The sequence below is a fragment of the Oncorhynchus mykiss genome, chromosome 2 (genome assembly GCF_057628025.1).
Source record: "Oncorhynchus mykiss isolate SJ-2025 chromosome 2, ASM5762802v1, whole genome shotgun sequence".
Classification (NCBI taxonomy): domain Eukaryota; kingdom Metazoa; phylum Chordata; class Actinopteri; order Salmoniformes; family Salmonidae; genus Oncorhynchus; species Oncorhynchus mykiss.
In genome coordinates, this window is record NC_143023.1 from 36,807,466 (window position 1) to 36,825,000 (window position 17,535).

The window sequence follows — 17,535 nt, forward strand, 5'->3', positions numbered from 1 at the left end:
CAATGAGGTTAACATGTTGGAGCTCTAATGACAGCGTGTGTGGGTGTGTATCTGTGTGTGTGTGTGGCTTGCTCGTGTGTTCGATCAGGCGTGGGTGTAAACAACCTTTCACGCACATAAACGGGAATGGATGTTTGTGTCAGGTGTCAGACAGTGGTTGTTTATACTGGGCTGATGAGTACTCCCACGATGAGAGGAAACTGGGCAGTTAGGCTGAGGGATGTTTGCTATGAACTTGTGTGTTGAGTCTCCATGTTTCCTAGAAACAGAGACTCAAAACACTCACTAAGGGGGCTGGACAGCATTCGCTAAGGCTAACTGTTTGACAACAGGAGGTTCATGGAGCATTCTTGTTTGTTTGCTTTAATAATATAATATTATATTTAAACAGTAAGGCCAGAGGGGGTATGGTATATGGCCAATATACCACGGCTACGGGTTGTTCTTATGCACGACGCAACGCTGACTGCCTGGACACAGCCCTTAGCTGTGGTATATTGGCGATATACCACAAACACCGAGGTGCCTTATTGCTATTAGAAACTGTCTACCGACGTAATTAGAGTAGTAAAAATACATGTTTTGTCATACCCGTGGTATACGGTCTGATATACCATGACTGTCAGCCAATGAGCATTTAGGGCTAGAACAACAGTTATATAATTAAGCAATAAGGCATGAGGGTGTGTGGTATATGGCCAATATACCACGGCTAAGGGCTGTTCTTATGCACGACGCAATGCATCGAGCCTTGAATGCTTATTGGCTGCTATGGTATATCAGACCGTATATTAGCCGTTGTAAATTGGCCATATACCACACCTCCTCGGGCCTTATTGCTTAATTATATAACTGTTGTAATAGGCCTACGACTATTTTCTCCATTCTGCACCATGTGCTTTGTTAGCTTGTTTTCTAAGTAATTTGTTTGTTATTTGAATGTATTTGAAAGTACGCAAAGACAAAAAGCCTTGATATTACTCAAATATGCTCCATCTCAGTATAAACCAATGAAAATCTCTATTTGGCAGTAGACCTGCAAACACTTACGTATTTAATGGCGCATATTTTGAATAAAGAGAACCCTGAAACTAAATGAGTTTCAATAAGCATTCCTATCATTTATTTAACAAGGACCTGGCAGGAGCACAGGTGTGCAGTTTATTTCCCTTTGTTCGGTAGAAAACAGGCAGAGGCAGACCCAATACAGTAGTCCACTAACTAGAAGTAGTTGATGTTACTTTTCTTGAGACACGCGGGGCCAAAGTCATTAAAGCATCTGTCACTGTAGGGCCCTATTGGCCAGTTGGCTCCTGACATTGGGGGCTGTGTCACATTTCTTAGGGGAGTGTTGACAAGACTTGATTACTAGCTTTGTAAAGTATGCATGTGTTGCCTGCCTTGAGTAAATAAACAATCTGGGAGATTCATTTCTCCCGCTAATGAAAACAAAATGGAGACCATTTGAATTTGGAAGACATTTGTTTCTGTTTAGAGTAATGTGCTATAGTCAGTGAACCTGGGGAGTTACAGTAAGGGCTGTGTGTGTGAGTGTGTACAGCAGGACCTGGGTTGATTCTCTCACTGTGTAAGGACTTAATTAGACCCGTGACAAGCCCACTAATGGACCGAGGGGGACTCCATCAATTTATGACAGCCATGATTGAAACTCCACTCCATCCAAGCTAAACAACTATGGCCTGACAAAGGCAATCACGCATTTAGCAAATTCTGTTTTCGTGCGGGCCCATTTGTAAAAAAGCTGCAGGAAGAAAAAGGGGAGAGCTTGGCCAAATCGACACAAAGCGTGAGATCTGCAGACCAGTAAATCACTGGTGTTATACAAGCACTGCCCCCTGTGTTTTTTTACAGCGGCCCCGTCGGCCAAGTCTTGCAGATGGATTCGCGACCTCGCTAATTTAGCACATGGCAAGTTTTTTTAAGCACATGTAAAAGGGCTCAGTCAAGGTCATGATACCCATCGCCTATGAATTAATTCACACGAGAACAACATTTATTTGTTATGCGCCTTGACAGGAGAGCCTTACTCATTTTCACAACAGTGTATTCTGACACCAGAATAAGCAAAACAAGTTGAAGCTAATGCTTACCATCTCTCCATGTCAAGCTGTCAACATTTCCCAACTGGAGTCACATCATATGTCTCAATCATACGTCTCAGACTCCTGAGTCCTGACACACCAGTCTGTTGTTCCAACACGGCATCCCTTTCCCTCATTTTCCCTCCTTTCACAACACCACTCGCTAAGTTTAGAAATTTGGCATTCGGCACTACACATTTATGTGGTAGTTCATAATATTTCACTGTTAATTATTCTTCTCAATCCATGACGGAAATTCTTTCCAAGAAGCAGGTGTCATGCAGTGTAAATTTGCCTCTAATTTCTCAAACAGTGCTGTCCTGGTCCTGTCCAGTGTGAAGCAAGCCCACACCTCCCTGAAGAATTACAAGCAAGAGCTCGTATATATCCTCCCTCTAAGGATTCTTACATCTAATGTTGTATAATGTTGTTTTTGTGTGCATTTTTACATATTCCATCTGTTACATATTGCTTAACTGACATGATTCTTCATTGATTCTTTACAATGGGTAAACTGACGTTTGTTGAAAGCTGTTAATCAAAATAGTAGCAGCCCTGAAATCCAATAAGTGTACCACCCGCTCATAAACTTTGTGAATATTGCTTGTTTACTGCACACTAAGTCCTTGTAAAGAAATGGAAGCTTCCAACTTTGATTCAACATGTACATTAATTAGCTGCCAAATAAAATATTCACATGGATTAAAACCAGGAATTACAGTGGGAAACGTAGGAGATAGAAACAGTGGCCAAATGGGCCCACCGCTGTCAGCCGATCCAAGCCCTACAAAACAACTCCTTTCGCTTCAAATCAACATTTACAAATCGACTCCAAACCTTTCTCTACCTTTTTATTGGGTCGATCACAAGGCTAAGCATCCCAGCCATGCTGGTCAATAAAGTTTTGACTGGTCCATTTTATTTTATAAGGCAGAGTTCATTGAAACTTACTGACCGGGCCTCCCGAGTGGCGCAGCGGTGCTAGAGGCGTTACTACAGACCCGGGTTCATTCCTGGTCTGTGCCACAACTGGCTGTGGCTGGGAGTCCCATAGGACAGCACACAATTAGCCCAGCGTCGTCCGAGTTAGGGAAGGATTTGGCCGGGGGGGGGGTTTTACTTGACTCATCACACACTATCGACTCCTTGTGGCGGGCCGGGTGCCTGCAGGCTGACCCCGGTAGCCAGTTGAACAGTGTTTCCTCTGACATATTGGTGCTGCTGGCTTCCGGGCTAAGCTGGCGGTGTTTAGGAGCGCAGTTAGGTGGGTCATGTTTCGGAGGACGCATGACTTCACCTTTGCCTCTCCCGAGCCCATTGGGAAGTTGCAGCAATGAGACAAGATCCAAATTGGGGAGAAAAGTACCAAAATAATACAAAATTAATACAATAAAAACACTTACTGACAAAAAGGAGAGGCCTTTTGGTTTCTTGACTACTTGAATAAACTCCATCTTATAAAACCAACTACTACTAGAAAAGTGTTATGGGCCAAAGAACAACAACGGAGCAGTACTAATTAGAGCATGATTAAGCTGTTATCAAATTGAGTGTCACCGGGAAGATTTTTAGCTTAGCAACATTAGCCAGCTCTGAAACAAGATGGCAGATGAATGATAAGAGCTAGAGCAAACATGTCAGAGCCATGTAAACCTCACGCGTCGTTGAGCTTCAAAACAAAAAGTCCAACTCCAGCTCTTATCATCGTCCAACACAGTGCACTGCATGGCACCCTCCCATCTACCTTGCCTGTTTGGCTCTTTAGGAGTGTTTGTTTACATGGTTCCCAGTCAGAGGCTCAGTGTCCTTACTGAACCAACACTTCTGACGTTCTAGGTCATGGTCATACATGGGGTTAGAGCAGGGAGTTTATGACTTCATCAGAAAAGGTGCTAATCACAATATTATTGACTTTGTAGTTGTGTTGAAGTGTTGTTTTGTCATCTTTCATTTACTGTCTCATTCCTGTCTTTTATCCATCCATATATTAATGATCTGTTTCACTCTATTTCCTCTCGTTGCCACTCTCCTACTGTAGGTATGTGTTAGTCCTCACCTCCTTTTCCACATGGTGTCTTCTGCACTGTGCACTTCTGTCTCTCAGTCTGTGGAGCACATGGCCGGGGGGATGACGCAGAGACTGTGTCAGTGCTGGAGGCATGAAGAAGCTCTTGCATTCTGGTCTGTGTGCCTTTCTTAAAGCCACACGTCTTGTTCTTCTTCATACAGGGACCCCATGGGCTCCATTCGCCCAGTTCACATTCTACAGGTGGGATAGAAAAGAGGACAGAAGTTAAATACAGTTTTACATGCACACACATAGATCATATGCAACAAACCCCAAGTTAAACCCAGTAAGCTTTAGATTCTAACAGGTCTTAAAGTGAGAAAATATTCACAGTGAGAAAATAATGCAGAGGAACTTATCTCACCCAAATCAGACATCACTAATTTGGCCTTAGCCCAAATTTGGCCCTTAGCCTTCTTGCCCAAAGCCTCTATGTTACCAAGTCTGTCCAGTTTATCTAGAGACCTCAACTGTTTTATCACTAGTGACATGCTGTTGAGCTTTTTTATTTATTTTATTTCACCTTTATTTAACCAGGTAAGCTAGTTGAGAACAAGTTCTCATTTACAACTGCGACCTGGCCAAGATAAAGCAAAGCAGTGCGACACAAACAACAACACATGGAATAAACAAGCGTACAGTCAATAACACAATAGAAAAAAAGAAAGTCTATATACAATGTGTGCAAATGGCGTGAGGAGGTCGGCAATAAATAGGCCATAGTAGCGAAGTAATTACAATTTAGCAGATTAACACTGGAGTGATAAATGAGCAGATGATGATGTGCAAGTAGAGATACTGGTGTGCAAAGAGCAGAAAGTAAATAAAAACAATATGGGGATGAGGTAGGTAGATTGGGTGGGCTATTTACAGATGTACTATGTAGAGCTGCAGCGATTGGTTAGCTGCTCAGATAGTTGATGTTTAAAGTTAGTGAGGGAAAAATAAGTCTCCAGCCTCAGCGATTTTTGCAATTTGTTCCAGTCACTGGCAGCAGAGAACTGGAAGGAATGGAGGCCAAAGGAGTTGTTGGCTTTGGGGATGACCAGTGAGATATATACCTGCTGGAGCGCGTGCTACGGTTGGGTGTTGTTATCGTGACCAGTGAGCTGAGATAAGGCAGAGCTTTACCTAGCATAGACTTATAAATGACCTGGAGCCAGTGGGTCTGGCGACGAATATGTAGCGAGGGCCAGCCGACTAGAGCATACAGGTCACAGTGGTGGGTGGTATAAGGGGCTTTGGTAACAAAATGGATGGCACTGTGATAGACTGCATCCAGTTTGATGAGTAGAGTATTGGAAGCTATTTTGTAGATGACATCGCCGAAGTCGAGGATCGGTAGGATAGTCAGTTTTACTAGGGTAAGTTTGGTGGCATGAGTGAAGGAGGCTTTGTTGTGAAATAGAAAGCCGATTCTAGATTTGATTTTGGATTGGAGATGTTTAATATGAGTCTGGAAGGAGAGTTTACAGTCTAGCCAGACACCTAGGTATTTGTAGTTGTCCACATATTCTAGGTCAGAACCGTCCAGGGATGTGATGCTAGTCGGGCGGGCGGGTGCGGGCAGCGAATGGTTGAAAAGCATGCATTTGGTTTTACTAGCGTTTAAGAGCAGTTGGAGGCCACGGAAGGAGAGTTGTATGGCATTGAAGCCCGTTTGGAGGTTAGTTAACACAGTGTCTAAAGAAGGGCCATGTATACAGATGTATACAGAATGGTGTCGTCTGCATAGAGGTGGATCAGGTAATCACCCGCAGCAAGAGCGTCATCATTGATATATACAGAGAAAAGAGGCCTGAGAATTGAATCATGTGGCACCCCCATAGAGACTGCCAGAGGTCCGGACAACAGGCCTTCCGATTTGACACACTGAACTCTATCTGCAAAGTAGTTGGTGAACAAGGCGAGGCAGTCATTTAAGAAACCAAGGCTATTGAGTCTGCCAATGAGAATACTGTGATTGACAGAGTTGAAAGCCTGCACAGTACTGTTTTTTATCGACGGTGGTTATGATATAATTTAGTACCTTGAGCGTGGCTGAGGTGCACCCGTGACCAGCTCAGAAACCGGATTGCACAGCGGAGAAGGTACGGTGGGATTCGAAATGGTCAGTGATCTGTTTATTAACTTGGCTTTTGAAGACTTTAGAGAGGCAGGGCAGGATGGATATAGGTCTATAACAGTTTGGGTCTAGAGTGTCTCTCCCTTTGAAGAGGGGGATGACCGCGGCAGCTTTCCAATCTTTAGGAATCTTGGACGATACGAAAGAGAGGTTGAACAGACTGGTAATAGGGGTTGCAACAATGGCGGCGGATACTTTTAGAAAGAGAGGGTCCATATTGTCCAGCACAGCTGATTTGTATGGGTCCAGGTTTTGCAGCTCTTTCAGAACATCTGAGGGGGGGGGGGGGGGGGGGCAGCGCTGTTGGCTGGTGCTGTTGGCTGGGGTTGGCGTAGCCAGGAGGAAAGCATGGCCAGCGCCAGCCGTAGAGAAATGATTATTGAGATTTTCGATTATCATGGATTTATCGGTGGTGACCGTGTTACCTAGCCTCAGAGCAGTGGGCAGCTGGGAGGAGGTGCTCTTGTTACAGTGTCCCAAAACTTTTTGGAGTCAGAGCTACAGGATGCAAATATCTGTTCGAAAAAGCTAGCTGACTGCGTGTATTGGTTCCTGACTTCCCTGAACAGTTGCATATCACAGGGACTATTCGATGCAATTGCATTCTGCCACAGGATGTTTTTGTGCTAGTCAAGGGCAGTCAGGTCTGGAGTGAACCAAGGGCTATATCTGTTCTTTGTTCTACATTTTTTGAAATGGGTATTCTTATTTAAGATGGTGAGGTAATTACTTTTAAAGAATGACCAGACATCCTCGACTGACGGGATCAGGTCAATATCCTTCCAGGATACCCAGGCCAGGTCGATTAGAAAGGCCTGCTCGCAGAAGTGTTTTAGGGAGCGTTTGACAGTGATGAGGGTTGGTCGTTTGACCCATAGCAGATGCAGACAATGAGGCAGTGATCGCTGAGATCCTGAATGGAAACAGCAGAGGTGTATTTGGAGGGCATGTTGGTCAGGATGATATCTATGAGGGTACCCATGTTTACGGATTTAGGGTTGTACCTGGTGGGTTACTTGATGATTTGTGTGAGATTGAGGGCATCTAGCTTAGATTGTAGGACTGCCGGGGTGTTAAGCATATCCCAGTTTAGGTCACCTAACAGAACGTACTCTGAAGATAAATGAGGGGTGTCATGACGTTGGCCTGGGGGGTAGGTTTATGACAGTCATAAATACTTCTTCCCCCCCTTGTCCTTCCTCTCTCTACCCTACTGATGTTACATTTGCAAAAACCTTGGTTAACATAGAGATTCTGGGAACATCAGTAGGTGGGGGGAAATGAACTGTATTCTGGTAATCTGGTAACAATTGAACATATGCGGTGGTACTTAATGAATATGATGTCAGTTCGGTTGTCATCTGAGACATTCTCATCAATGATAAGATGACATTAACTCTACAGTGGACAATCACATCACAAACACAGAGTTATCGGATTCACATGGAATTGTTGTTCAATTTAAATGTTTGAATATGAAATTATTTGTGATGGGATGAAATGTGATTTTAGATAGAACTGCTCAATCAGTGGCCCGCCCCTGCGAAGGGACATGGGCTATAAAACTTTTCAAACGCGCCCTCCTCTCCCTTCCTATATAAGCCCTTGACGACAATATAACTTCCTGTTCCGAGGATGTAAGATGACGGTCCTATATCAGAATGAACAGAACATCAGCGTGAGCTTTGGTTGCGAATGGTATGAACTTTGAACTCTTATTCACTACAGAAGTGATACCTCCTAGCCGTTGAGTTAGCAACAGCAGATGCAACGAGGGTTAGGAAGGAACAGACAGAGTATCCCGTCTATCACCCAATGACATTATTACAACGTATCCAATTGACAAGCAGAGACATTCTTCAAAGGACTCGGTTTGGCAACACGGCCTTCCATCTACCACCAACCTACCGAAGCGCAGCTCAGAGTAAATAATTATTGCATTTTCCTTTTCCAAATGGGCGGTAATTTAGAATGCATAAGATACTGTATTTACAATAGCACAGCTTCTCCCTATGTCCCTCAGTCTTCCTGCTCTTTCACTCAAGACCAGCCCTTTTCTTTTGTGTAACCAGCGGTCATATCTGTTCCGCCCGCTAGGGACGTTTTCCTTTATGATGTAATTTGTAATCAAGTTATGATTTCAATATATGTATGTGTAATTCTGTGTGATTAGTTAGGTGCTTAGTAAATAAACAATTAAACCCACTTTTGTATTGCTGATTCAACTTGTTAGCCAGGGTTAGTGCAGATAACTAAGAATTTACAACTTTCAGATGAGACTGAATTAAGGTGACGATTAATGTTGACTACTATTGATGTAAAATATTACAAGGTCTTTAAGAGTTTATTCGGAAGATAACAGCTCTATAAATATTATTTTGTGGTGCCCAACTCTCTAGTTAATTACATTTACATGATTAGCTCAATCAGGTAATAGTAATTACGGAGAAATTATTTTATAGAATAGCATGTCATATTACTTAATCCGGCATAGCCAAATACACGACAGGGGCAATGAATTCACATATGGTGTCCAGGGCACAGCTGGGAGCTGAGGGGGAAAACTGGCGGCAACAGTGAGAGACTTATTTCTGGAGAGATTAGTTTTTAAAATTAAAGTTCAAACTGTTTGGGCATAGACCTGGAAAGTATGACAGAACTTTGCAGGCCATCTCTGCAGTAGATTGCAACTCCTCCTCCTTTGGCAGTTCTATCTTGACGGAAAATGTTGTAGTCGGGTATGGAAATCTCAGAATTTTTGGTGGCCTTCCTAAGCCAGGATTCAGACACGGCAAGGACATCAGGGTTGGCGGAGTGTGCTAAAGCAGTGAGTAAAACAAACTTAGGGAGGAGGCATCTGATGTTGACATGCATGAAACCAAGGCTTTTTAATTACAGATGTCAACAAATGAGAGTGACTGGGGACACGGAAAGCCTGGGTTAACCTCCACATCACCCAAGGAACAGAGGAGGAGTAGGATGAGGGTACGGCTAAAGGCTATCAAAACTGGTCATCTAGTGCGTTGGGCACAGAGAATAAAAGGAGCAGATGTCTGGGCGTGGTAAAATAGATTCAGGGCATAATGTGCAGACAGGGGTATGGTGGGGTGTGGGTACAGTGGAGGTAAGCCCAGGCACTGAGTGACGATAAGAGAGGTTGCATCTCTGGAAGTGCTGGTTAAGCTTAAATTAATTTCTACCTTTTCTAGGAAAATATTTAGACTTTTTTGTGAAAGGCTGGGGGGTGGGAGGGGGTGAAGCAAGCAAACTTCATACTGCCAAAAACAATGGCAGGGAAATTAGAGAATATATGACAAGAGCAGCTAGATTGAGCACTTTTTGGAAGGTAAGGGAGCAGGGGCAATGCCAGAATGTCACCCTGGGGGTTGAGAGCTCCTCTCTGAAGAGTCAAGTGGCCTGGGGCATCCAGCTAGCACTAGCCTTGCAGAGTAATGTCATTAGTGCTCTATTTGCTTACTTGTGACAGAAATTAATAAAATGTCCTTATTATCCAGCAGGCCTCCCTTCGAAGTTCAGCGCGCTCGCTGGTGATTGAGAAACAGCAGAAAGAGAAAGAAGAAAAAGAACAGAGGACGAGAGCTCAACAGCACACAGCTTCTCCACGTCAATGAAGTCTTGAACTGAACTCTCATATGGCAGGCGATATTCATCCGACAGGCAGAACATACTTGGCTGCTGATAGCTGAAGGGTATTTAGTATACCATGTGTGATGGGTTAGGGTGAACGGGGTACATTATGGGGTCAAATATGCACCTGAGAAACATTTAAGACTTTGTGACAGGCTCTCAACACAGGGTAGCCTAGTGGTTAGAGCGTTGGGCTAGTAACCGAAAGGTTTCAAGTTCGAATCCCCGAGCTGACAAGGTACAAATCTGAACAAGGCAGTTAATCCACTGTTCCTAGGCCGTCATTAAAAATAAGAATTTATTCTTAACTGACTTGCCTAGTTAAATAAAAATACAAAATAAATAAAATATGCTTAATACTCAATGTATGGGTAGTGTGGGACTTACAGTATTATTCTCTGAGCCATTGAGATTGTGAACTAACATTTTAGCCATCTTATTCAAAAGCTAATATGTGCCAAAAGGCAACATGCCCTTAAACGCATAGTTCATAATCCCGTTCAGTGTCAGCTGTGAGTGAAGCTGTGAAAGGAAGAGAGGTCAGAGGTCACTCACCTACACACTCCATGGTCCCGTTGGTGGTGCTGAGGCCTTCAGGGCAGCTGGGGTAGCATCGCCCTCTGTGTGAATATAAGCCCTCCTTACATTTTGTGCAAAAATTTCGATTGAAACACTCCTCACAATTCTCTATTTTACATTCTGAAAGGAAAAGGGGGGGGGGGGGGGGGGTGAAAGAGTCAAAGAGAGGAGAGAATGAGAAAATTAAAGCGCACTTAGTTGAGTTCATATTCATTGTGTTAACATAGTATACATGTACACGTTGCATTAACTGACAGCATAACACATCACTGTTCATTGTTCTGGCTTCAAGCTTCCGTGTTAATACAGAATAATGCAGTATTACTATACAAAAACAGCAAAGTATGTTTAAAAATGTGAAGCCTTTCTGCTGCACGAAAGGATCCTCTTCTCCTTGGGGGAGGACAAGAATGTAGCCTGATTTGTATCTCCTATGAGAGATTTATTAGTGATAAAACAATGGGGAGAGACTCTTTGGGGGGATTCTGCATGAATAAACACCCATGTCTGAAAAGCATATGCATACCACGGCTTTATTTTTTGGAAACCGGGTGGCCGGGTACTGGCCAAGAGTAGAGAGCACGTCAGTGGATTTCCAGAGGTCTCCACGCACCTTTGCCTCGTTAAACTCAGCTTCTCCAGTCAAACAAACAACTACTTTAAATTGAGGGTAATTATGGGCACGGGAGAATGAAAAACAGACACCTTAGAGGACTACCAAGAGCCCCCCTTTCTCATCCCAACCCTTCTCCTAGCCCACCTTTTTCATTACCATCATTATCTTATTCTGAAATAATAACATTTTCTCTGCCAAAAACAGAGTGTAGAAACAGAGGCACACTAAGCGAAGGTCACAGATGTAATCCTTACATCTCTGGATTGTAATATCCAGTCACAAAACACTAGACACCTTTCCCATAAACAACTAAAATAAAGAATGTCTAGTCGGCTGGAGTCTTGCCAGGAGTTCGAAACGAGCTAAAGGGAAGAATCCTCGTTGGGATTTTACTTTAGGTTCTTGACAGCTAAATTTGACGTTAGTGATGTTTGGAGAAAATACATTAGGTCTACATTTGTAAAAGTAAAACAAATGTGGCTAACAAGACATCTTGGGGATTTTGATATGTCCTAAATGGATGGGGCTGACTGGATAATAAGAGCAGGTTAGCCACGGAGAGGCTTGAGAAGGAGGTGGAGGAGACTAACCAGCATGCACAGCGGCCTTTCGGGATTCAGTGGACAACATTGAAACAATAACGACTAAGGTTAAGTTAATTTCAAGTGACAGTAAAACATTAACAAAAATGTGGGGATTAGAGTGAGCCAGAACTTTTGTTGTTTTAATCCAAATTGGATTATTTTCCCAAACCTGCTTCCTGAGTACCTAGCAGACAGACATGCTCGGAGGTTATGGCCCTGTGTTAATGTTCACATACAGTACATATACAAATGTTTGTCAGGCTATTGCAAATACATGTCTTGAAGCAGAGTACGCTCAATGTTGCACTATATTACAATGTTACACTGAGGCCAATATGTTCAGGTAGATCCTCATTATGTTTCTTGTTTTGTGATTTCAGGTAGCTACATGTATAAACAACGCAATGTGGGGTAATAACTATTGTTTTATTGAACAGGCCCCTATTTCGGTCCATGTTGCTGGAATGAGGAGTATCACACATACCAGCCCCACTTATTCCAACCTAAACTTCTTCTGCTGATTGACAATAAGCTTCCCTGCTGCGAAGGGCTTGGCCAGGAAGGGATATCCTTGCGCACCAGCAACTCCTGTGGCGGGCTGGGCGCAGTGCACGCTAACCAGGTCGCCAGGTGCACAGGGTTTCCTCCAACACATTGGTGCGGCTGGCTTCCGGGTTGGATGCGCACTGTGTTAAGAAGCAGTGCAGCTTGGTTGGGTTGTGTTTCAGAGGACGCATGGCTTTCGACCTTAGTCTCTCCCGAGCCCGTATGGGAGTTGTAGCGATGAGACAAGATAATAACCACTAACAATTGGATACCACGAAATTTAACCCCCAAAAGAAAACTAAAATGGGTGTTTCTTATTTGGACAGTTATTCCCTCCCATTTTCAGTCAGATTTCTCAGTTTGGTGACTAATGAACATTACTTTTTTCAAAAGACCTTATGACTCATGAGTTTACCTGTTAGGAAGTTTGTTTGTAATAGAAAAAAAACGAAACATTACAGACATCTGCTATTAGATGACGTTGCAACAACCTATCTAACAAAACAACTTGCATACACCAAAACAACCTGCGTGTTCTTCCTGTAACAAAATATAATGACTACAAGCTGCCTTGCTCTCTAATTACCTATCATCATGCGCACTTTCCTAAAAAATAAGAAGTAGATATAATTTACCTTTGAAGAGGCAAGTTTAGATGTATGATTCACAAGGGAACTTGCCAAATAAATAATTCAGTTGTGTCCAGAAAATATAAATGTACTTTTAAAAGATGGATGTTTTGACACATAAATGGTAAAACTCAATGAATAGGGACTGTGAACTGACATGAACCCCTGGCTCGCGAGACAAAAAAAAGAAAAAAAATACATCCTTGAAAAAACAGACAAACCGTGCATTAGAAAAAAATATATTTTGAGTTTCTTCCATTCCTGTTTTCCACCCACAAGTAAGAGAAAACAGACCACGAGCCGGGCCCTTGGCACCCCTGGTTCAGAAAAAAGGTATACGCGCCACCAGAACCAACATGGAGGAGTTTTGTAAACATTAACATGTATACCAACCCTATTCCACCCTATTTCAACCCACACCCCTTAAAGGAGGACTGAACCTACTGATTTGTTCTCTGTATTTTTACTTGCTCATTAAGAAATGCAGCTGCCTAGACTGAAGACAAATGAGAGTTGTCTTGTGGGTGTGGTTTAATGTGGGTGTGTGTTTGCATGTGGGAAGTGTTAGTACATTTACTCTGCCAAAACAGTACACAGTTACAGTCACTCAATCTTCTAGATAACTTGAAACAGTCTAACCAGGTCTTGTGTCTGGAATTAGCCTAAGCTAGCTAGTGCTAGCCAACTTCTTTCGCCAATTAGCTTCAGCCGGCTGGTGTGCGACCGTTGAAAAAGTGGTTTGACTGGAAAGCCTATGTCACGGGCTAATTAGGGATCATCAATAAATTACACAATGTAAATGTCATGTTTAAGTTCTCATTAAATGCTTTCAATATTTCAATATGAATTTCTACAATTTATAATCAGTATAATGGTTTTTAGGTCATTGACATTTGGAGCTATTGAAATGTTCAAATATTGTCCCATGTACACTACCGGTGAAACGTTTAAGAACATTGTAGAATAATAGTGAAGCCATCAAAACTATCAAATAACACATATGGAATCATGTAGCAACCAAAACAGTGTTAAACAAAGCAAAATATATTTTATGTTTGAGATCCTTCAAATATCAAGGCAAAGGTTGGCTAACATCTTTGCACACTCTTGGCATTCTCTCCACCAGCTTCATGAGTTAATCACCTGTAATGCATTTCAAATAACAGGTGTGCCTTAATTTGTGGAATTTCTTTCCTTCTTAATGCGTTTGACACAATCAGCTGTGTTGTGACATGGTTTGGGAGGGGGTATACAGAAGATAGCCCTATTTGGTAAAATACTTTATTATGGCAAGAACAGCTCAACTAAGCAGAGAGAAACAACAGCTCATCATTACTTTAAGACATGAAGGTCAGTCAATACGGAACATTTCAAGAACTTTTAAAGTTTCTTCAAGTGCAGTCTCAAAAACCATCAAGCGCTATGATGAAACTGGCTCTCATGAGGACCGCCACAGGAATGGAAAATCCAGAGATACCTCTGCTGCAGAGGATAAGTTCATTAGAGTTACCAGCCTCAGAAATTGTAGCCCAAATAAATACTTCAGAGTTGAAGTAACAGACACACCTCAACATCAACTGTTCAGAGGAGACTGTGTGAATCAGGCCTTCGTGGTCGAATTGCTGCAAATAAACCACTACTAAAGGACACCAATAAGAAGGCGAGACTTGCTTGGGCCAAGAAACACGAGCAATCAACATTAGACCGGTGGAAATCTGTCCCTTAGTCTGAGGAGTCCAAATTGGAAATGTTTGGTTCCAACTGCCATGTCTTTGTGAGACGAGGTGTGGGTGAACAGATGATCTCTGCATGTGTATTTCCCACTGTAAGGCATGGAGGAGGAGGTGTTATGGTGTGTGACTTATTTAGAATTCAAGGCATTCTACAGCAATATGCCATCCCATCTGGTTTGGGCTTAGTGGGACTATCATTAATTTTCAACAGGACAATGACCCAACACATCTCCAGGCTGTGTAAGAGCTATTTTACCAAGAAGGAGAATGATGGAGTGCTGCATCAGATGATCTGGCCTCCACAATCCCCCGACCTCAACCAAATTGAGATGGTTTGGGATGAGTCGGAACGCAGAGTAAAGGAAAGGCAGCCAACAAGTGCTCAGCATATGTGGGAACTCCTTCAATAAAATAATTCCAGGTGAAGCTGGTTGAGAGAATGCCAAGAATGTGCAAAGCTGGCATCAAGGCAAAGGGTGGCAATTTGAAGAATCTCAAATCTAAAATATATTTTGATTTGTTTAACACATTTGTGGCTACTGCATGATTCCATATGTGTTATTTCATAGTTTTGATGTCTTCACTATTATTCTACACTGTAGAAAATAGTAAAAATAAAGAAAAACCTTTGAGTGAGTAGATGTTCTAAAACTTTTGACCGGTAGTGTATATTGTGTAATCTACTGATAGGGATATCTAAAAGTCAAACCAAATGGGAAATATGCCTTAACTCCATGACTTACATTTTTTTCCTTAATCGTCTTCCAAATCTCTGTATTGAACGAGACTGACTTTATGATGACACTTTGTAGTGAATTTTGACACTAGAAGGTCATTTTTTAGTTCAGTTGGTCTTTAAAGGTAGACTCGGCAAAATGACGTTACCACGAGCAGCACCACAGATATTGAGATGAGTGAGATGCAAGACTTCGCTCTCACACAGTCACACACAGTATGTGCGCACACTGTTCACAGCGTGGTAGCCAGGGCACCAAAACAGAGGCGGTTGAGCCTCACTATTCAACGCTCTTAGTTGTTGCAGAAATTGCCCCACTTTGCTGTGTACTTTCTGCATCTATGCCATACCGCTTAGTCTACCTTTAAACTGTCTGAACATTACTGCAACAGAACAATAACTCTCCTGCCATCAGTTCAAGGCCCATCTCCAGCTTGACAGATGCTGGTCTTTATGAGTGTGTTGTTGTGTTGCATGTCATTGCTGTGGCTGTGGTCATGTAGTGAAGACAGCTCCTTTCACACATGGCACAGCAGTTCAAAGTGGAAATTACACCTCACTTACCACTGGACCACATTAGTGCCCATTGTGTGTTTACCATTATGGTGACACATTGTGATGATATGCATGTGGTACTGTGGAATATCTTGAATATGGTTGGTTTTGTCCAACACAGAAAAAATGTCAATACAAATATAGGAAACCTTCTTACTGAGGCTTTCCTGGTCAGTTCACATCATAGTCACGAAAAACTCCTTGCCCTACTTATGACACAATGCATTTAAAAAACGAACAACGAAGTCCAAGAATCCAAACTCACGAATGCATCTGTTGGTATCGGGAGTCCGCATGCCGAAGTATCCCTGTGGGCACGAGGCGAGGCACACGCCTATCTGGCGGATGTCGTTGCGCTCCAGGAGAATGAAGAGTTTGGGCTTACATTTTATACAGCCATTGTATTCGGAACATCGCTCACAGCCATTTGAGCAAGATGGTGGCCCCTCAGTGCTAACTGTGGAAAGATGAGGGGAAAGAGAGAAGGAGAGGGAGAAAGAGAACAGTCATTAAAAACCAGCATATAAGGTCCAGTTACCACAAAGTGAATAAAGAGAAGTGTTTATCTGTTGGCTACAAACACTAGATTCAACACTGGCAGTATCAGTGAGGACATGGCCCTTGTCTATTTTTGCACCACATAGCCATAAACCTGGCAGTAGTTCATGTTGCAGCTAATCTAACCAGGGACCATGCCAAACATCTTTGTTTGAACAGTTTTCTCACTGTTTACTTGAAACTGCTCGCCGGAGATCCTAAACAGATTTTAGTTGGAGAAGCCCGGGTGTTTGGGACTGACATCCCGCTATGATCGATTCCACATCATGCCATGACATCACACAGCAGGGGCCCCCCTGGGGTCAACTAAAAGTGACTCAGCCATCAGGATCTCGCCAATTACACGAACGTGCACGCCAAAAAGCTAAATGCGCACAAATGTGTTACGTTTCTTCCCAACACTTCTATACAGAGCCGAACATGTTTTGGTGTTTTAACCATCCGCCCACCAAGCGGAATATAACAATCTAAGAATTTTACTGAGCCACAAAACTCTGTCTCAAAGCACCCCATCTGCATTTGGCTCTCATCCACATATAAGCCCATGATCATACTTCATTTCTTCATATCCCTATTTCCTCATCTTCCAAAAAGGCTAGAACTCGGACACTCTGCTCTGCTGCAGCCAGTCATTTAAATGATTGCTCAGAAAGCGTGTCAATATGCACATCCTGTTTCTAGGGGCCATTTGGTGCCAAAATGGCAGTCATCCCAGTTGATTTATAGGCCTATGTGGTATCAGCATCTAAATATACACACTCACACTGCAATCAATCTGCCATCCCTGTCTCCCAGAGATTAGTTGGGATGGTAAAAGCTTTAAAAATGTTCCCCCCGCAAATCAAATACGCCATGCCTGAGTCATGGTAACCTCGCATGGGGATGCATCCAAAGTAGCCATTACACAGCCAGAATCTTAACACTTTAATAATGATACAAATAATAATCACACTGTAATAGTTAACCAAAGGTGAGGGGGGTGTTTTCAGGTTGTGACACTATTGTCTGGGAATGGAATGCCATGTATGTTGGGACAGTTTTTTGACCCTGCTGATA

The 17,535-nt window shown here is 42.8% G+C and overlaps 1 protein-coding gene across 2 annotated transcripts in view; it reads right to left on the reverse strand.

Annotated features, from left to right (window-relative positions):
• The window catches only part of LOC110501508 (R-spondin-1), a 35,277-nt gene that overhangs the window by 4,176 nt on the left and 13,566 nt on the right, over positions 1–17,535 (reverse strand). For both annotated transcript variants that reach the window (XM_036947585.2, XM_090198652.1), the window contains exons 4-6: positions 16,187–16,378; positions 10,499–10,642; positions 4,159–4,365 (exon numbers count right to left, since the gene is read on the reverse strand). In XM_036947585.2, the coding sequence (XP_036803480.2) occupies positions 4,159–4,365; positions 10,499–10,642; positions 16,187–16,378 (543 nt within the window). The remainder of the gene's footprint in view (positions 1–4,158; positions 4,366–10,498; positions 10,643–16,186; positions 16,379–17,535) is intronic.